At 35.0% G+C, this 22,107-nt stretch overlaps 2 protein-coding genes and 2 pseudogenes across 2 annotated transcripts; 2 read left to right on the top strand and 2 right to left on the bottom strand.

Moving 5' to 3' along the window:
* Positions 1-332: 332 nt before the first annotated feature.
* Positions 333-9,120, bottom strand: LOC128174478 (uncharacterized; annotated as a pseudogene).
* Positions 9,121-9,289: 169 nt separating this feature from the next.
* Positions 9,290-9,886, bottom strand: LOC128174477 (uncharacterized; annotated as a pseudogene).
* A 4,252-nt stretch (positions 9,887-14,138) lies between these two features.
* LOC128174476 (uncharacterized) lies at positions 14,139-15,147 on the top strand. The gene is made up of 2 exons (XM_052840025.1): positions 14,139-14,224; positions 14,490-15,147. The coding sequence occupies exon 2, from the start codon at positions 14,587-14,589 to the stop codon at positions 15,145-15,147; it is 561 nt and encodes a 186-aa protein (XP_052695985.1). The 5' UTR covers positions 14,139-14,224; positions 14,490-14,586.
* Positions 15,148-15,264: 117 nt separating this feature from the next.
* On the top strand, positions 15,265-18,230 carry LOC128174475 (uncharacterized). Its single transcript, XM_052840023.1, has 2 exons — positions 15,265-15,825; positions 16,107-18,230. Exons 1-2 carry the CDS (start codon positions 15,265-15,267, stop codon positions 18,228-18,230), a joined length of 2,685 nt encoding a protein of 894 aa, XP_052695983.1.
* Positions 18,231-22,107: the final 3,877 nt, after the last annotated feature.

Genomic DNA, 22,107 nt, shown 5'->3' with positions numbered 1-22,107 from the left:
AAACTTTATGCGTGCATATTCAGTAGAATTAAATTAATGCTGAACAAATAAATGATATAAAACTTACCACTTCTGAGATGTATGCTTGTGTTGATTTACAGTCTGGTGATTCGTTTTGGGGTAATTTATCATCATATTCAGGATACGTAAATTAATTTCTGTAGGTCGGATACATTCCCGACTCTTTGAAAAAAACTTTTTCGGGAATTTTAAGGTGATTAAGTGACAAGTTGGACTTCGTCGTTGCTGGTCAAATTGATGATTGCAATGTTTACAAAATAAATTTTTGTATGGCGAATAAATGTTGATTTGAGGGAAAAAGTGACAACCACTCACGTCACGTCTTTCTAGCAAAGACAAATTTCCAGCGACCATACACGTAGAAATAGTGACACTTTCATTAGTAATTCCTGGATTGCATAATGCACAAAAATAATTTTTATTACAACTGGACTTATCAGAATATGGATAGAATCCCATTGATACCCCTGCCGAAACGTTTTCACAAGCATATTGAACTCCAGGATCTTTCACAAGCCATTCCCTAGTAGAATTACATGTTTTCGTGTATAAAGCTTTTCTTGTATTACACAAGGCAGCACGATGCTTATTAGTGTCAGCCTTAAATGAATTTGGTAAATATGTCACATTGCAGTGGGTTTCACTGATCGTTTTAAGTAGCTGCTTTACCGTTAAAAAGTTTCTATAGTCAATGAATTTTTTACAATATACTTCAATGTCCCATGGTTTGCCTGATTCAAAGCTTCGTCGTTCCGGCGATATATTACACAGATAGCAAAACATGTTGAGGTACGATATACCTGTATTGACATAATATACGGGATGAGAAGAAAGTATGTTATTTCCTCCCTGTTGACAAAATTTCTCCATATACATTGGGTATTGGAATTGCATTTAACATCCATTAGTTACAAGGTATTCTACATCAGGAATAGTATTCTTAAATTTATCGCCCGCCAGTTGTTTCGAATGTATGCATTCCTTTGGGTATTTTAATGCAAAATCTTCACAACAATCTCCATGCTGAAAACACGAAGGTTCACAGAAACAGGGGAGGAAAAGACTTGATCAACCCAATATATTTCCGTATTGAGTCAGTAACTAACCTAATAAGTGTTTTGTTTTCCCGAGGACTATCAAGCGACATATTTATTCACAAATAGCGATGATCTACGCAAAGCCATGTACAAGATGCCTAACATCTCGTCCAATTTAACTTATTTAAACTCTTTAAAATTTTCAATTTCACCTTTCAAATACTCTTTAAAAATATTTGCTTCACCCATGTTTACTTACAATGTTTTGTGGCTATTCAATTTTAAATGTTTTCTCCCTTTCCTCGGCAGAGATTTGAGCAAATTTCGACGCTGCCATTTTGTTCTGCTCCAGACAAAACAATGTGACGTCAATATTCTAAGGGCAACTACTCTAAATTTAAAGAATTTCAAAGGGCAACTACTTCAAATACTTTAAGAACTTACGGCATGCGGTTTATGTATAAAATATTATGAAATGTCGAAATGAGTAAGCGAAGCGTCGGCCGATGACGGCCATATTGCCTAATATTATTTCTCACCGAACAAATATAGAGATATATGAGGCAATCACGTGCTATGTTTAAACCAATGAAAGTGTGACATTTCAGTCCAAGGGAAAACAAATTGTGATATTACGTTTCCTTTGTAGAAAGTTGGATTGCACATGAGTTTATGAATAAGGTATCATTATTAAGGTAAAGTGATTCACATGCATGTAAAACACCAGCATCCATTGTTTTCCAGAATCCGGTCTTGTTACACAAATCAAAATGATGTCCTTGCAGGTGGTAGCACTTGAATGCAGTTTTTATTTTCAAGTGGTGCAGACTGCATGACACATCTATTTTTGATTCCATTGTCAACAATTTCTTTGAATGACGACAAAAAGTTAATATATAGAAATTCTTGACAATGAATATCGAAACTCCAGTACTGATAGGATGTTTCATTATTGCACTGTGCACAAAATCTATTAGCGTATGTTAAATTAGTTATACTGCTTGTCACTGGTGGATACTTTAGTTTTTTAAGACTGTCATATTTCTTTTCACATTCTTGTGCTATTACTCGTTCAGTTTCCTGAGGGCATTCTTTAATCATGAGAAAGGATGATCTCTGATCTCGACTTTCATCTCGCGTGGCATTAACAAAGGTCACATTCTGACAGGACAAGCCACTGATACCAAAATATTTGTCAGGACAGCAATCTCCTCTCCCAAAACATAAACTGTCACAAAAGCAATCGGTAGACAATTTGTGACTCTTTGACATACTAAAATCTAGAGTTTTTAAGTTGATTCGATTGATATTGCAAAAGCCCGCCAGTCCACACATGGGTTAACTGATGCATCATTAGGTTTATAAAATTGATTGGCGATGAATTTAAATATAAATTTATATACACTAGGTGGTAAGTAACACCGAATGAAATAAAATTACCTACCTGTATAATACATGCATCTGATTTGTTTTGTCTGTCTATCTATATCTGATGTGAAAAATCCAAATGGTGTACATTCCTGAAGTTTTAAACCACACTAAAATATACTGACCAGAAAGTATCCTACTACGTAAGTACAGAGTGTTTTATATTTAGTTATTTAGATGTTGGCAAATTTTATGGATTGCTATTTTTTTTAGCTCAGTACATGTATCCCCCTGCTGTGGAAACACTGATCATTTTGCCCATATTTAGAGCGAACATATTAACTTCTAGGACTAGCATTGAGCTCGGAGTTGAAAGATCTTATTTGTTTATGTTATGTTTCATTATGTCATGTACAAATTCATTTTTAAAAAAGGGAAGAAGTATTAGAATTCTTAGATATCAAACTATATGTAATTGAAATATTTCAATGATATAAAAATGTAACATTATTGGTACAATTCCAAGACTAAATTAAAACATGGATTTACTCTCCTTAACAAATACGTATTCATTAGTTGCCATTGGTATCCCGTACATGCACGTACGAACTTGATTTATTGAATTTAACTTTTTTCAAACTGTAAAGTCAATGCTGTATTAAAATGCAACAGTCAACATTGCTTTTAAATTGCATCCATGTTAAGCTTTCATTATTGCAAGGAATCGTAAAATCTAAAGAAGACACGTTAACTTTTGGAGACCTTTTAAATCATAATCGCATGCTGTTTTCAAATACACAGAGAAATTGCTTTTTGTTTACAATTCCGCGAATTTTTTCATTACAGCCATATGCATCATTTGGGATTTATTTGATTGATCTGCACAGACTGGCAAATTTAAAATAAATATTTCATAACGAAAACACATTGTTGTTTTACTTTATGTTAGGAAAATTATATCGTTATATCGTTGCAATCATGCAATTTTTGCATCAATTTTGATTAACATAGATTGTGCATTATGCATGAATATTTTACACAGAAAACCATGTAGTGGTACACTTAAAATTCTGAGAACCCATTTTTTGCAATCCTGCACCAATTACGATTGAGTTACAAGTAATGGTACACTATGAAATGAATATTTTATACAGAAAAACCTCGTGTTTTATTTAAAGTTCAATCAGAATTCTTTTATTGCAATTTCCTGCACCAATTTGGATTGAATTTCACAGATAGTACATTATTAAATATTTTATACAGAATATATTGTGTTCTTCTTAAAAAAGATATGTTGTTGCAACCTCCTGACCCATCTTGATGATTTTCATGGACAGGTAAAAAATCAGGAAAAAATACATTGAAATTCTCTGCACCTGTTTTATTAACATGGAATGGTTTGCCGGTGCATTATGAATCTATTATTTTATAAAGAAAAAATAATTTGTAATTGGTGAACACGGAATGGTACATTTAAGAAATGAACTCAATGTCTACCCAAGTTATACTCGTATAACCTGGGTTGGGGCAATTTACGCTTTATAATCCGCGAAGCGGATTATAAAAAAGCGTAAATTGCTCCAACCCAGGTTATACGAGTATAACTTGGGTAGACATTGAGTTCATTCCTTATAATTTAATTTTCTGGAATTTGCTGTACAAATTGAGTCCGTTTTACTTTTAAAAATGATATAAATCTGTTCAAAATTCAAACGTAACGTCAAGTGAATTAGTACGTTGGTGCATTGTGACGTGTCTTGTGACGTGCAAACCAGGTTATACATATTTAACTAAATTTTTCTATCCAATCAAATGCCGCGTTACAACCAGAATTAAATTATTATGAAATGATCCCTAACATTGTTCGGCATTTCAGCTATCATTCAGTTGGACGTGTAACACAGACTCATCCTGTCATCATGACTTGAATTTTAATAGTGTAACATAATTACATCAACCAAGACAAACCGGAGATACGACAATCATAGATCTTACAACATTTTTTTGAATTATTGTGATTTATTGTAATTCTGAACAATATGCTTTTTTCAAACGTAAATATAGGTAATAACAGCAACGTTAAATAAGTGATCAAATATTTTGAAAAGTCCTTCGGGCTTTACAGGATTTGATCAAGTGACCAACCAAGTTCATATCTCAGTAAACGTTTTAAATTGCTGTTTATTTCATAAAATATTTTGCAATATTAAATTTTGCGTTGTTCTCAACGAAAATAGTATAACACATAATGTAATGTTTACTTGTGATCACTCAAAACCTGCCAAAATATGCTGTGATTACAACGAATAAACGTATTCTATACGGTACCGTATGAGAGAGCTATTGTTTTAGCATTGATCAAGTTACTAGGGCACCTGTACTTTACATATTATTGAGAAGTATCAGTGCATAATTAACTTATATAGAATTATTAATTTAGTTATTTTCATTGGTTGTAAGAAAATCACGTGACATATTATATTCCAGGACAATGAGTCTTTACCGTCAACTGACCTGGATCTTCTGTTTTGGATGATAACACAAATAATTTAGCAAATCTGGTTGTCTGAGTTTAGCTAATGTTCTATATTTGCTAGTTATTTCAAGAATATGACTGTCAAATCGGATGATTATATAATTTAACTATTATGGACATCTTTGTACCATAAATTTATGTCACTATTAGGACCCATGTCAAGTGAAATCGACCGAAGACACGGAAAAGTGAATTCGACCTCGCAAGCCCAGTTCATATCGATCGCTTCGGTTAACATCACTTGACATGGGTACTTATAACCATATGTCGACGTACAAAAAAGTCAATTACAGAGTGCTGTAGTTAAAATTTACTACGACTCAAAGGCACAACTATTTTTAGTTGTTTTTTTTTTTACATTAAACTTGTTTTGGCGTTGCATGTGCATACTTTTAGGGGTTATAAAGGTTTATGTTTGCCAGAAAGGTCCAAGGTCCATAGTTGATAATTTACAATGTAAATTATAAATTAGAAATTTCCAGTGGGTTCTGGGACCCCCCCCCCCCCCCGCCCTCTTGATCCACGCATGAGCTGAATCAAATATTTCTTAGTTAAGTAAGATTATTAAGAATAAGAAAAAAGTCCAAGAATAAAGTCTAATTATATCCCATAAAACCTCGGGATTTAATAAATTAGCAAATTAACAATTTAAATTTGAATATCAACACCTTCAAATTTAAATTTTGACTGAAACTTGTGTAAGAATGTTTCATGATAAAGTTGATATATTTATAAGTTAGATGAAAGTCAGTCTTTGTCTATAAAGCTTTAAAACATGATTATAAAACATATCTACAATTAAGATGTGAAAGCTAAGCAGCTGATTCAAGATAAAAATACATGTACAATGAATGAAATATTATTTTTAAGGTTTAACATATCTTAAAAACCTACGTCTAAGTTACCCTAAAAATTTAACGGATCTAATAATGAGCCGGTTTTGAAAATACGCCACCTATTTTTTGCACTGAAAATTACTTAAAAATAAGCCTGTTTTGAAAATAAGCCAGTCATGAGTTAACAATGTCATTTTGGAAAGATTTTAGAATTATTGAGATCTTATGTGCAGCACACACCTGTGTACTTTATGTATTCAAAAGGTTGAGTGTAAGCCAGTGTTCCTGTGCATTATACGCATCCTCTAAAAGAAGGGATTTTATATTAAGATATTTTAAAGTCATCGATATGCATGCGTTGATAATGTATTCAAAGCGTTTAAAAGTATTAACGTATATTTGTGGATTTAAACTAAAACAGCAAACAGAGTTAAATATTTAATTGATAAATGATCCAACTATTTGATTACTGTAACATAAAAATTGTGAAGAAACGGCTGTTTGTCGTATATCGTCCTTTTCAAGTCGTTTAACTGATCGGTCTATTTTTAACTGTCCATCAGTATACAAACCGATTACCGCGGAACGGGGCCTAAAGTAGATAAGTAATGTTTTTAATCAAATCATTATTATTGCTTATCTTTCTATACACAAATTAACTGTAAAGTCCGACAAGAAAGTGCATGCTTTTGACACCGAAAATTGTTAAACAGACATTGGCAAGTCAACAGGTGGCTGGTTACGTAATGGCGAATACACTGGCTTAAACTTGCAATATGCAAAGAACAGTGGTCGGAGTGGATTAATATTCCTATGAATGAAAATAAAATCGAATTAACGACACTTGACCACTTTTCATTTCAGTCACCGGACAGCTACAGACCTATTGCCTTACATCCGTGTTTCCTTAAAATCTTGGAAAAATTCCTGCTTAACAGAAGTAAATCTGCTACCTTTCCTAATCTTCAACAACAAGGTTTTCAGCAGAGACTTAGGTGTATAGCTGCCTTCTTTAATCTACAACAGACTCTTTACCATTGTATTGAACATAGAAGTCCTGCCTACGTCGCCTCCCTGGACACCCAAAAAAGCGCTCGATACAGTCTGGGGGCACGGCCTCACGTACAAACTGCATACACTGGACTTGAAGGGACGTCTGTGGACCCTAATAGACGGCTGCCACGTAAATACATCCTGTTCAGTTGTGTCTAATCAGTCGTACTCTGACTGGTTCCCTGTAGCTCAAGGAGTCGGGCGAGGTGGAGTTCTTTCTACATTCTTATACCTTGTGTTTATCAACGATCTGCTACAAGAACTTGAAGATCAGTCCATTAACATTGGTATATAATTACAGATTTTAAAGGAAAACATTTGAACTATGTTCAAGTATTAAGCATTGTTTTTTATATTTAACACGTCTAAAACTTGTTTATATGATAAAGTTTATCGTCATTTTGTTATTAAATTACCAATTTCGATTTAGCTACGTGTTTCAGTCAATCATTTTAAAAAATCAAACAAAGCAGAAACATTCAGAGTGAAGAGTTGACAAAAATGACATAACTAGCTCAAGTCCAACATTGGCTGATGACATTTCTCTAATAGCACTTTCGCCCAGCGGTCTTCAAAGAACGCTAGATATAGCTTACGACTACTCCAAACGATGGAGATTCAATTTCAACGCAAACTAATCCAGTATTCTCAGATTTCGCCCATCAGAGACCCCTATTGACTATTCCTTTTTATGGCAACTTGTTGCTCATCCTCTTCACCCTGCAACATCGTAAAACCACCTAGGAATTTTATTACACTAAATCCTATACCCTTGTGAACGAAGACCAAACGCATGTAAAAAAGGAAGAGGAGCTTATTTTGCACTGAAAATCATCTAAATCCAAGAAATATTTCTTAACTCTACAAAAAGTTCTCCTCCTCTCCGTCCTTCATGGATCTGAGTTATGGTGCGACTCGTGGCAAAAGGATACTCACAACACTTTTCTTATTTAATCTGCAAACATGCAATGACGCTTCCATAATGTCATCTGTCATTGTGTCAACTCAGAAACAATTTATGACAATTTTAAGTTCTTGAACTAAGTGATGCATATTATCACAGATGTGATTTTCATCTAATTCACATATTGTGCAGTTCCTTTTTGTGAATGATCATAGGGTAAACATTGTTGTATCGCGTAGGAAATGTATGTATCCTATAAAAAGCATATGTAGGATATGAAGCACAAAGTTCCATTACCAAAATCGTGGATTTTAAATAAATTAAAAAAACACAATAGTTCAAGACGTCTGCGACAATTCCGAATAAAAACTAATCTACGAGATTATACTTTAGAAAGATTATAGAAAAATATAAAGGTTGATTATCCCCATGGCTTCTTTTACAATTGCATTAAAAAACATAAAACGCTATTCCATTGCACATTTGAGTTAAATTACCAGAAAATAGCAAGTTCTGGTCCTGAATTCAATTTTGAGTAAATATAAATATATAATGTCTGCTCTGGTCAATGTCCAGACAAAGTTTGTCAAACTTAGTGGTAAAACACATAAAGCAAAATATATATACCAACCAAATTCAACCTGACACAAACAACTAGTAAAAACCAAGATCACAAATATCAACTGACCAACTCATGATCAACCAATGCCCTTAGGATACATGTACAGGGGTAAAAAAAAAGGGGTGGATCTAGCCTTGTAATTGTATATTGTTAGATGTATCTTATAACAATAACTTAATTTATTCAAATAAACAATTTTTATACTCATACATCTATAATTGAAATGTTGCTCTAAGTTACATGTAGGTAGACCAATTATTGTCTTTTAGCACCGCCTCTTGTTACGGCAGGTGTGACCAGTCAGCAGAGGAAGCTCATTCCTCCATGGCACCTGATTCAACCTTAATTTTTGTAGAGGTCCATGTTTGTTCTGCTTCTGTTTGCGTTTTTCCTTTGGACTTTTGATTTTGTAACACTATTTATCATCACCACTTTTTATTTCTAGCTACTTTACTTTGTACATATATGTTTTTTTTTACTTGTTTTAATTACCATTACGTTGTAAAAAATACAATCTGATTAAAATCAGGTCCTCGATGCTCCCGTTTTATTGATTTGTCGTAGCGACAAATCATTAAACGGGAGCATCGAGGATCTGATTTTAATCAGATTGTACAAAAATATACAGATATGCACGACTATTACTACATGTTTTAACTATGTTATTTTTTTTAATCAAATTCACCTAATATATATCCAAGCTGTTGCAATTAAAATTTCAGAAATCTTTAGACTCCTTTCATTTATCAGATATAGGCCTTAACAATGAAGATAATCCTGAATAAAAATAGTCTTGTGTCCTCCACATTTCAAAATAAGTTCTCTCGCAAAGAAATCAAAGGATGATATAAAGTATATATTATGCATATAAAGTATAACATAAAGATTAATCTGTTGCAAGACAAATGATAGTTATCTAATATACGCCAAATCTGATCTAATGCGATTATCCTCTTCTTCTCGACTTCTGTCATTCGTGTCCAATTTAGTTCTGTATCTTGCTAGAAGTTGCGACTTGAATACCTCTGAAACAGGCGCACTGTTTAACAACTCAAACCAAACAGCGTAACTGAATGCACAGATCACGCAGTGGCCGTGCGTCATAATGTCTTTTAACCCAGTAAAGTTAGCCTTAAAGTCGGCTTGGGAAACAAGTGAATAATGCTCTTCACTTTTGCAAGACATCCTTCGTATCTTGTACAAATTTGTGATTTAAAATAGCATAATAACGTGAGTGTTTTCATTGAGAAACTTGATCAACTGTCTGGCGCAGTCGTGACCCTTGTTTGAGCAAGAAGAATTATTTGTATATATGGTTATTGTTGTCAATAACGATTTATCCCTTTGATTCAGTTCATTTAGCAATAGTTCCTCTGCATGTTTGTTGCCATGTGTGTTTTGTATTATCAAAGGGGTGTCTTCAGAATTGATCCTGCAGATTAGATTTGTTGTCATGGCCTTGTTCCATCCGTGTCGGTGATCCAGAACTGTCTCGTACAAATGATTCATGTCCTAGGGAGAGGCCAATATATTAACATACATTTCTCCAAGATATATTTGAGAAAAACTAAATGCATGGTTTTGATGTTCATTAAGTTCTCTATCTTAATAGTGAAATGCATGGTCCTTAGTTGAAAGTTTTAGACTGTAGGGCGGATTTAGTATAGCCAACTTGTAAAAATGTATTTAAAGGCCGAACATTTTTACCGGGTGGTAAATCTCAGGTGATGGCGGGGCTTACTTATAAGAGGTGTGAAATCCTCCAGGGCTTGCAGTCTACCTGTGGTCGTGAACGCTGCTAATCGCTATACACAGGAAGCAAATTAATACACAGGAAATAAAGAATTAGTCAGAATTGGTCTTAGTTTAAATATCTTATTGTTCTAATGACTATATGAAGCGATTTTATACGGAAATGGTATGTGTCGTCCGAATTTTCTCTAAGCACGTATGTAAAGCACAATTGAAAAAATGCAGTAAATTAATTCTGCTATAAAAGTATAACTCAGTACACTGTGTTTAGCACTTGACATTGTTTAAAAAGTTAATTTTAACAATTATAATAGTATAAGAAACCATACGATCAGTAAAAATGTGGAATGTAAAGACAGCCATTATACTTCGACAATTAATGGAGTTCGTTTTCCATGGAGTGACGTTTACATGCACAAACTTCTTACCAGTAAATAGAGCTTTAGTAGCATATTGTACGTTTGTTGTAAAAAGATTTTTTTGTGTTTTGGAGCTGTCCATGCATTTTTGTGGAATTAATTAGGTCACACACATTCAACATCATTCAAATATAAATTGTGCGTATTTTCAATCACTGGATAATTATTTTTCATAATCAATCTTAATACTGGTAATGTTTAAAAGCAATTTTCAACCTCCCCCCCCCCTTTAATACATGACGGAAGATATCAAAGATAACTTGTTAATTGCTAGTAAACAGAAATCCGCGGACCTGGCAGGATCACGCTCGGATGATCACGTCAATCAACCGAGTGCTATTGTTTCAAACTTGATTGACAAGCGGCATCATTTTGAAGTTTGTACAGGTAAAAAAAGGGGGCGTTTGTAAAATGTTCGGCCTTTAATTCTTTTAAAAAAATCTGCTCTCCTCCCATATCTGTTTTCGAAAAACAAATGCATGGTTCTGATTTCCACGAAGTTCCCTTCCTAAATTGTGAAATTCATGGCCCTTAAGTCAGGGGTTCAAGTTAGAGAGGTGCTTATTTTAATATGGAATATAGTGAAAATGTATTTCAAATCTTTAAATATTTCCTTCTCTATTTACATATATTTGAGGAAAACTAAATAAGTAGTATTTCCATGAAGTCCTTTACCTTAATTGTGAAATTCATGGTCCCCTGATTAAGAGTTCTGGCACTATGGCGGATATGGCCAGATAGTGGAAATTTATTCAATTGTGTATCACAATGGTGAGGGATAATGTCGTGCATTATTTTGATGTTTAATTATTATATATCCTGATATTACATTGTGAACTTAGTGATCCTTAGGTCATGGAGCAAAAGTTAAGGTTTTATAACGAAAAAAAAGTGGGGAGGGGGTGATATTTTTTTCTTAAAGCAATTGCTGTTTGTCATCCATTAACGATTTTAACTTCATTTTGAAAATAATAGTATAGCTTGGCAATATTGAATTAGATATGTGTTCTATGCTCGGGAAATATTAATATCACATGCATTGTATTATTGAAGGAAATAAGCTGCATGCATTATGAATGAAACTAAATATTAAAGATTGACCTTTTAAGGCCTGCATGTCTCTTTTTATCAAAAGTTTCATCTTCGCTAGCCAAAGGTTTCCGATACACTACGCTTCTCATTAACCATTGGCCGATATGCATTGTAAATTGCCGGTCAATTTTCATTGGAGAGTTGCAGTCGGTCGTGGAACCAATGAAAAAGCTGTTTACAGTTAACGACCTTGAACTTTTAAAATGGTCAAAATACCAAAGAAAATTCGTATCGTAAATGAATGGCAGCCTCCGAAGCCACATGTGAGATATGTTCCTCACTTTTGCCAAAAGGCAAAGGAGACCAATTCGCGCGGAAACATTTCACCCTCAGACACAACTAGAAGAAGTCCTCGGATATGAGCCGCCGAAAGATAGCTCCCATTATGTATGCATGAAGTGTTTTAATCGACTGAACAAGCTGGCGAAAATCGACTTCGATCTACACCACAAATTAGATCAACTGACAGTGGAAAGACGGGTCATTGTACAAGCTTATTAAAGCCTTACAATAACACTTAGATACACAACAATGCACCATGATTGTAATGCGACATTGCCAATTATCTGCTTACTTTAGCTACAGAACCACATGAGAGCTAATGACAGCTGATCGCGATCGACAACTTACAGACACGATTGAGTGTGATCGCAATAGACAAAATTGTGGTCGTATCTTAACTCTGATAACAAAGTAGACTTTGAAATACATTGTTTTAAATCTCTTTCGTTTTACAAAAAAAAAGACTTAAGAACACGGCCATCAAATATTTTTGTCGATCAGCTGTGAATCAGAACTGTACATTATCTAACATCATTGATAATTTTGCGTGGTATTACGTACATCTAACCTCTAAGATAAGTTATACACTCTACATTACACAATGACATTAAATATTTAATATTGAATTCCATAAAGATTTATGCTGCCATTCTATTTACCATCAATCAGAGGGCGATAAAAATAATTCGCGAATGACCTTGCCCTTTGATTCCGGTGTTATGTTATTCCGTGCCTTCAGTAAATAATACCACGTATACCTGAAATCACACACTGTTTTTTCTTGGTTTTTTTTTTAATTTCATAGAAAACTGTTGGTTCTTTTTTAAGTATCCTTTTATATTGAAGTTCTTTCTTTCCTGGTTAAAATGAATTTATGAGCGTTTTTTTCTTTTTCTATATTGTGTTATTATGTTAAAATGAAACAATATTAATTCATAGTAGTATGCAAATGTACAATAAATATCACATTGGTTTCCCCAACCCCCAGTTTTGTAATCTCAACCACACACACACACATGCACAGCTATTATATAGCTTATATTACATACATATATGTATATATGTGATTTATACAAAAGGGAATAAAAGTTATTCTGATAACGTTGCTGTAATCAAATTCCATGCAATATGCTGCATTATCAAAGACAAATGTTAAAAAACATAGATATATCATATTATGTATACACAATAATTTTTTAAAAAGTAATTATATATACCAGCAATTACTTAAGTTTTAATAATATTATATAATCATATTTATATATATATATATATATATATATATATATATATATATATATATATATATATATATATATATATATATATCAAATATTAATATTTGTGTCTTGTATGATGGAGTCTAGCTAGGCAGATAAACTGCACTTTATTTCTTGAGATTAATTGATTGCACTACAATAAAATCATAGTTGTGCAATACAATTGTATATATGTAAAATATCTTAATTAATCAACTGTTCCTTGCTGTTTATATAATCATTCATAATCAAACAAATGCAGAGATGAGGGCATATTGAATTTAAGCTATGGTGCTCTTACAATATTTGCAATTATATATGGATCACATTGTCAATTAAATTATGAGAAATGACAACATTATAGGGACATGATCATTTTATTGGAATACAATTTTAACACATTTACTCTCAAAATATTTTTAATTACTCTCTCCTCTGTCTGTCTCTCTTTCTGTTCTGTTTGCATGCATGCCTGTCTGTCTCTCCCTCTATTTCTCTGTCTCTCTCTCCATGATCACTCTCTCTCTCTCTGTCCCTCCCTCTCTTTCTCTCTCTCTCTCTCACTCGTTACTAAAAATTATACAGGTCATTCATAAGTACATATACCATCTTTTTACATAAATATGTGGTCCTTCTAATTTTATAGGATGCCTGGCAACGGTCCTAAACAGTATCCCTGTCTTTCTTGAGGAACGCGACCTAAAGCCAACCAACGACGCTTTATAAAAGGACCATCATACCAACTCTAGCATTTCGGACTAGCAATCTGTGATGACAATGATGTTACATGTACAAACTGTTATTTAAAATTCAATACATAAGTACCATTCTGAGAAATCTATTGAAACAGATGATGACACTATCAAAGATCAAGGTTATTGTGGTGGTACACAATCCGGAATTTTATGTTTTGTTTTTGTTGGCTTCTTATTTAGTAACAAACCGGAAGTTGTTAGAACGTACTTGGAACGTAATTCAAAACATGCTGCTGCCCCCAGGACTCATTTTTACTTACTAAACTCGGGTGTTAGGCCATGCACGGAGTAAGTTTTATGTATATCTTTTCACACTAGTGCATATATATCATGTTTTATAGGTTAAAAAACTTAAAATTAATTTTCATGTAAATTTTATCGACAACAAGCAAATGTAAATAAACATAGGGGCTTCAACAATGTATTTGGTCTTGTGTATTGTAATCTCATATTTTATATTGAAATATTAGGTGTACTTTGACATTACATGTAAATTAAATGGGTTTGATTCTGTAATATGTATCTAAATATTGTTTAATTGTACTTGTTACAGTTTTGTACCCTCTCCGGGGGTTTGGATCGCAAATAAAGTTTGCACAGTACAAAATCCAGGCCAGACTTTTAGAACTACGGAATGGCTGCGGGAGGGCATGCTACGATTACAGGCCTTAGAATCAAGAAAGAACCGGAAGAAGAAGAGAAAATTCGGACCCACACAGAACAAGTTCAGGAGAATGTTAGAACCCCTTCAGGAAAAGTGGAACCGAAACTGGAAAATCCAGCCACAGATAAAAACCCCAAACCAAAGGGACCCCAAGACATCAGTGAAGAAAGCTAAATCAGTGGGATCCAGAAAATCAGGACTTTCTAATCTCTCCAGTGTTAGTACTCTATATCTGAAGCAGAAAACTAAAGTAGAAGAAGCCCGTGTTAGACTGAAGTACGCCAAACAAGAAGCAGAATTGTTAAAGGAGAGGGCTGCGCTGGAAGCGAAGATGAACATTCTAGATAAAGAAAGGCAATTTGAGGAGTGCAATCAAGGATTAAATGCCTTAAATGAGTGTTTTGACTTAGAGCCGAGCGATGAAGAAGACGAAGAGGAGGAATCTAATGACAGTGATACTACCGACAATCGTGAGACTCGTGTTAAGCAATATTTTGAAGAACAAAATCGTATTGCAGGTGCATATAGTTCCCAACCTAATCAGTAGGAACCTGTTTCGTATGAAAGAGCCAACAGTACTCATTCAAACCATGCAGTACCCTCACATACAGAAACTGTGCAAACCACTACAGATCAAGGAAATATGTGAAGAATTCTCAAGTTTATGGTGAAGAAGGGCATGCTCCTGAAAAGAATTCATGAGTTTGATGACAGACCAGAGTTTTTCGGTTCTTGGAAAAACACGTTTTTGAACATTGTTCATGAACTTGATCTAAGTCCAGCAGAAGAAGTTGATCTACTTGTGCAGTATTTAGGACCAGAGTCGAAGAAAGCAGCTATAAGTATTCAGTCCGCAAACTACAGCGACGCACGCCGAGCAAAAGAAAGGATCTGGCGCAGATTGAATGAACGATATGCTAGACCGGAATTGGTGGAATCTTCTATCAAACAGAAGCTAATGTGCTTTCCCAAAATCACAGTTAAGGAAGTGAAGAAGTTACATGACCTTGTAGACATTGTTGTAGAAATTGATTCTTTGAAGAATGATAAACAGTACTCTAGTCTTTTTGCTTCCTATGACTCTTCAGCTGGAGTGAATTTAATTGTGAATAAGCTTCCGTATCAGTTACAAGAAAAGTGGACCAATGACGCGAGCAGATACAAAGAGCAACACAACCTGGCTTTTCCACCATTCCATTTCTTTGCAAGCTTCTTGGAGAGAATGGCAAGAGTGAAGAATGATCCATCTTTCGTTTACGAAGATACAAATTTTAAACCGTATAAGCCAAGATCTCAAACAACATCTCACTCTGTTTTTGTGAAAAAAGTGGATGTGCCAGTCATGAACTCTTCGACAAAATCAAAGACTTCTTCACTTGTGCTATGTCCTTTACACAACACAAACCATACCTTGAATAAGTGCCATCAGTTTCGTGAGAACCACTACAGGAACGATTACAGTTCCTAAGAAGTAAAGGACTTTGTTTTAAGTGTTGTGGTCAAAAGGGTCACCTTGCTAAAGACTGTCGCTCAACTGTAGTGTGTAGTGTATGTAAGGGAACCAACCACCCAGCAGCGTTGCATGAAAACAAACTTGCCACCAGTGATCAAGATTTTGACAAAAACAATCCTGCGCGGATGAAGACTGAAGAAGTAACATCAGCATGTACTTTGTTATGTGGACGGGCTGGTGCAAGCAAATCATGTGCAAAAACAGTATTAGTAAAAGTCTACCCCAGGGGAAATCCAGAGAAGGCCATTTCTGTGTACGCTATTATAGATGAGCAGAGTAATCGCTCACTAGCAAGGTCAGCATTCTTGAACTCTTTTGGTATCCCTGGACCTGAAACGCCTTACACTTTATCATCGTGCTCAGGAAATACAACAGAGTATGGCAGAAGATGTTCGAACTTAACTATAGAATCCTTTGACTCAAGCTATACGATTGATCTACCTACGCTCATAGAGTGTGACCATATACCAAACATAAGGGATGAAATACCATCTCCAAAAGTAGCTGAAGCTTACAGTCATTTAAAAGACATTGCCGAGTTCATTCCCCCTGTTCAGGAAAGTGCAGAGATATTGCTGCTCATTGGAAGAGACCTGCTGCCCGCCCATCATGTCTTAGAACAACGCATTGGACCTATGCATGCGCCGTTTGTACAAAGGTTGCGGCTGGGCTGGGTGATTATCGGCAACATCTGTCTTGGTACAGCTCATCAGCAAAACACTATCTCAGTAATGAAGACCTCTACACTGAAGGATGGAAGGACTATTCTACTTGAGCCATGTCACAATAGCATTCATGTTGAAGAAAATTGTGTTTTCTCAAGAACAAGTGAGGACAATTTACTTGGACTTTCTATAAACGACAAAGATTTCTTACATCTCATGGAGACAGAAATGTATAAGGCTCCTGATGGATCCTGGACAGCTCCTCTACCCTTTAGAAGAAATCGTAAACATTTACCTAATAACAAGTCCCAGACCCTAAGAAGAGCCCATTCCCTGGATGTCAGCTTAAGGAAGAACCCTGAAAAGATGGAACATGTTATCGCATTCATGAGGAAAATACTTGAAAACGGACATGCTGAACCAGCACAACACTTAGACTCTCATGCAGAATGCTGGTATTTACCACTTTTTGCAGTGTATCTTCCGAAGAAACCAGGAAGCGTTAGATGTGTTTTTGACTCTTCAGCTAAATATGAAGGGATTAGCCTCAATGATGTATTATTAACAAGAGCAGATCTTGTTAACTCTCTGTTAGGAATACTCTTGAGATTCCGGCAACATCCTGTTGCTGTTACTGCTGACATAGAACAAATGTTCTATCGTTTTTCAGTTCCAGAGAAACATAGAGACTTCTTAAGATTTATGTGGTATAAAGACAATGACCCAAGTCAAGACCTGATTGAATATAGAATGACTAGACACGTGTTTGGTAACAGCCCATCGCCCGCTGTTGCTACATTTGGACTTCGGAAATGTGTCAATGAGACAGATGATGATGTGAAGAACTTTGTTGAAAGAAATTGTTATGTGGATGATGGCTTAATGTCATATGACGGCAGTGAAGAAGCTGTAGACCTATTGTGTTGCACACAGAAAACTCTCAAGAAAGAGGGAAATATTCGTCTCCACAAGATTTCATCAAATTGTCTGGATGTGATTAAATCTTTCCCAGTAGAAGATCTAGCCAAAGAGGTGACGGGCATCAAACTTGATCTAATTGAAGCACCACTTCAAAGCTTAGGAGTCAGTTGGGACATCTCCAAAGACTCGTTTACATTTCAATTCTCTAGTACCAAGAGGTCATTTACAAAAAGGGGTGTCCTCGCAACAATCAATGGACTATATGACCCGATTGGATTTGTGGCTCCAGTCACAATTCAAGGCAAGTTTATCTTACAGGATCTGATGTCATCCTCAACTGACTGGGATGAACCGCTTCCACAAACATTGAAGTCCTACTGGAGCAACTGGGTGGAATCCCTTCCTGAATTACAATCTATTCTTATACCCAGATGTTACATCAACTTACCTTCATCAGATGTGAAACGTAGAGAACTCCACATCTTTTCTGATGCTTCGCATAGAGAGCTATTAGTGCAGTCGCATATCTGAAGATGTACAGGAGCAATGGAGATCATGTCAGTTTCATTCATGGAAAAGCAAAGGTTGCCCCTTCTCAAGGCCATACCATTCCAAGACTGGAATTATGTGCAGCCGTGCTTGCCACTAAACTCAAAGACACCATTATGCAGCATTTGTCTATACCTATTGACTCTATCGCTATGTACACAGATAGCCGTGTCGTGCTCGGATATATATACAATGAGCACAGACGTTTTTATGTATATGTTGGAAACCGAGTAGACATAATTCGTCATTCAACAACAGCAGACCAATGGAACTTTGTATCATCTGAGGACAATCCAGCTGATATAGGTACCAGATCTATTCCTGCAGGCGAAGTAGGACACAGTGCTTGGTTACAAGGACCGTCAATTTTGAAAAAAAGGACGTTCAGAGGAACTTAGAGAAGCTCCGTATGAACTAGTAGACCCAGATGAAGATAGGGAAGTGAGACCTCTGGTTATATCTTCGGAAAAAACTTCCGCTGAAGAACATACATCATTTGGTGTTCATCGATTTGAAAGATTTTCTACTTGGTGGAGCCTTCTTCGAGCCATAGCTAGGATTAAACGTTTGGCCATGTCTTTCTAGAAATTTCAGAAAACTTCAGAAACATTTGTGTCTCCTGTCACACCAGATGAACTCTCTCAAAGTGAACTGTTTATTGTAAAGCAAGTTCAACGTGAATGCTTTCCTAAGGAAGTAAGTGCTCTTATGGAGGGGAGAGAATTACACCGAACAAGTTCTATTATCTCTCAATACTCGATTCAAGTGGAATCATGCGAGTTTGCGGTAGATTAAGACATAGCAAAGGAGCCGAATATTTAGAAGTTCATCCAGTAATTATACCAAAAGGCAGCCATATTGCTGATCTGCTTATTCGTCATTATCACGCTAGTGTCCATCATCAGGGACGCCACATCACGGAAGGAAAGATTCGAATGGCCGGTTACTGGGTCGTTGGTTGTAAGAGAAAGGTGACATCTTTCATTCATTCATGCGTTACCTGTAGAAAGCTAAGAGGAAGATTCGGAACGCAAGTTATGGCCGATCTACTCGAAGACAGACTTACTCCCTCTTCACCTTTTACATTTGTTGGAGTGGACACATTCGGTCCCTGGAATGTTGTAGCGAGACGGACCAGAGGGGGGCAGGCAAACCAGAAAAGATGGGCAGTGATATTCACATGCCTCGTGTGTCGCGCCATCCACTTAGAAGTGATAGAAGAACTGAGCAGTAGTTCCTTCATTAATGTGCTCAAACGCTTTACAGTACCCGCAACATTATTTTTTACAAGATAAACGATAGGATAGGATTCACGCACGATAGGATAGCATTAACACACGATAGAACAGTATACACACACGAAAGGATAGGATTAACGCACGATAGTACAGTATACACGCACGATATGATAGGATACACGATAGGAAAGGATAAACGATGTTCATGATAAACGTATGATCGCTTTAAACGATATTTACGAACAAACTGATAATGGCAGAATGTGATTTACGTGGAATTTCTTTTTAGTAACAATTGCCGAGTTGTTAATCATCGCTGCATCATTTATAGAATGTATAAAAATGACCAGTTAATTTTTTTTCCAACTAAAATTATGAGCTTTAATGATCATTAAATTTTCTGTAATGTTAAAATTGTTTTCATTACCGAACACCCTAGCCGATCGCCGCGAATATTTCAGCCCGAGATTAAGTCACTCGGAAAATAGCGGGTTTAATTATATAAATCCAAATCTTGTATAAAGTAAATATAAAATCTATCATAAGTACATTTCTTTCTGTATAAGAAAATGATGCATTACAAACGAATTATTACAGACAAATTAAATAAATATTTACACAGATACACATTCCGCGTACGAATTGTTAACATTGTTTTCATTACCACTCACCCTAGCTGATTGCCGAGAACATTTCAGCCTGAAATAAAATATCACACGGAAAATAACAGGTTCAAAATACAACTCGGGTTATAATCAAATATAAATTATATCATAAATAGTTTTCTTTCTGTTGAATATTATATTGCATAAAAGTTAATGTATACGCAGGTATACTGTAGCTGGCTTGGCCATTCAAATGATTCAAGTCTTTGATACTGGTGAAGAGTTTTTATTTACCGTTGGTTCTTCAACGTAAGAACTGTAAACAATACAACATTTATTAGTAATTACATAACAACCAGACATTAATTTCATTCACTAATTAATGTAAGTAAATAATCAAAATCATTTCTGGTAGCAAGGAAATATTATGTAGATATTTCACCGAAACATGAAAACAAACCGAAATATGTAAACAAACCTGGCGCTTTACCTTACTTTACCGTACAAAGGGGAATAACTCTTAGTTACTAATGACACAAAATTCTATGGGTACAAAAAATAATTCCACCGGTAGCAATTTAAGAAGAAAATGAAAACTATTTGATCAAAATACAGTATTGAAATATTGATACCAAATACTATAGATATGTCTCAAATCCAGTACAGTTTCCCAGTGCGGCAATTTTGTAACCCGGTTACACAAGGATGAGAAATGATGATCCTTATGTAGAGTCAAAAAAGAATCAGGTATATCTTAGATAAAGTAAATCGTTTAAAAAAAACTTATACAAATTTGTATGAGAGGGAAGACCATTGTTTTAGAAAAAATCTCCGAAACAGGGTTACAAGGGTTACGAGGGTAACAGACCCTTGTTTCTATATAAATATATGTTCTGAAACAGGGTTACAAGGGTTACGAGGGTTACAGACCCTTGTTTCAATATAAATCTCTGTTCTGAGACAGGGTTACAAGGGTTACAGACCCTTGTGTCTATATAAATCTCTGTTCTGAAACAGGGTTACAAGGGTTACGAGGGTTACAGACCCTTATTTATATACTAAGCTCTGTTCTGAAACCGGGTTACAAGGGTTACGAGGGTTACAGACCCTTATTTCTATATAAATCTCTGTTCTGAAACAGGGTTACAAGGGTTACAAGGGTTACAGACCCTTGTTTATATACTAAGCTATGCTATTAGACAGGATTACAAGGGTTACATGTATGAGGGTAACAGACCTTTTTTTCTATACATATCTATGCTCTAAGACAGGGTTACAGGGATTATAGCAGACCATGGTATCTTATTTAATTGTATCTATCTGAACCATTGAAAGAGTTACTAACTTTTGATTCATACTGTCCATTTCATTTCATTTCACTTAGCATTTTACAGTAAAGTCTATGTGTAGCATCCGATTTGTATGATTTGAATTTCAAACAAATATGTGGTAGCGAAAATTTCCATAAACTTGAAAATATTTAATTTTCAACAAAGATAACATTTCATAATTATATCATCATCTGAGTTCATATCACTTTCATTGATTAATCTCTATAAATATTCTTTGACTCTTCTAAATTTTCTTTTTCATGAAGTAAAATTCACTGTTATAAAAAAGAATCCAACATGAATTTTAATTAGTGTCTCTACTTTATCTCTTCAATATTTTAGATTCCAATATTAAAAAAAAAATACCTGCTTAAAATTTCATTACTTTTCATTGCATTTATATATAAATAATTGCTAAATGGTTAAATTCAATGGGTCCTTGTTCTGCTGTGACCTTTCTCCATTGTTTTTATGTTTCTTCAGTATTAAGTATACTGTGTATAGATGGTTAATCAAAAGTGTCTATAATTGATATCTTTTTTCATCAGAATTCTTTGATACAACCACTTTGAGTCTCCTTTTACCCACTTTTAAAGATTGATATGTCAAAGTGTTTTGCAGTCAGCTTTTTGTTGATATCTTTTATCCATTAACTATCATTGCACCCTTCATGTGACAAAATACA

Source organism: Crassostrea angulata, chromosome 2, assembly GCF_025612915.1.
Source record: "Crassostrea angulata isolate pt1a10 chromosome 2, ASM2561291v2, whole genome shotgun sequence".
NCBI lineage: Eukaryota > Metazoa > Mollusca > Bivalvia > Ostreida > Ostreidae > Magallana > Magallana angulata.
This window is presented reverse-complemented; position numbering and strand designations above follow the sequence as displayed.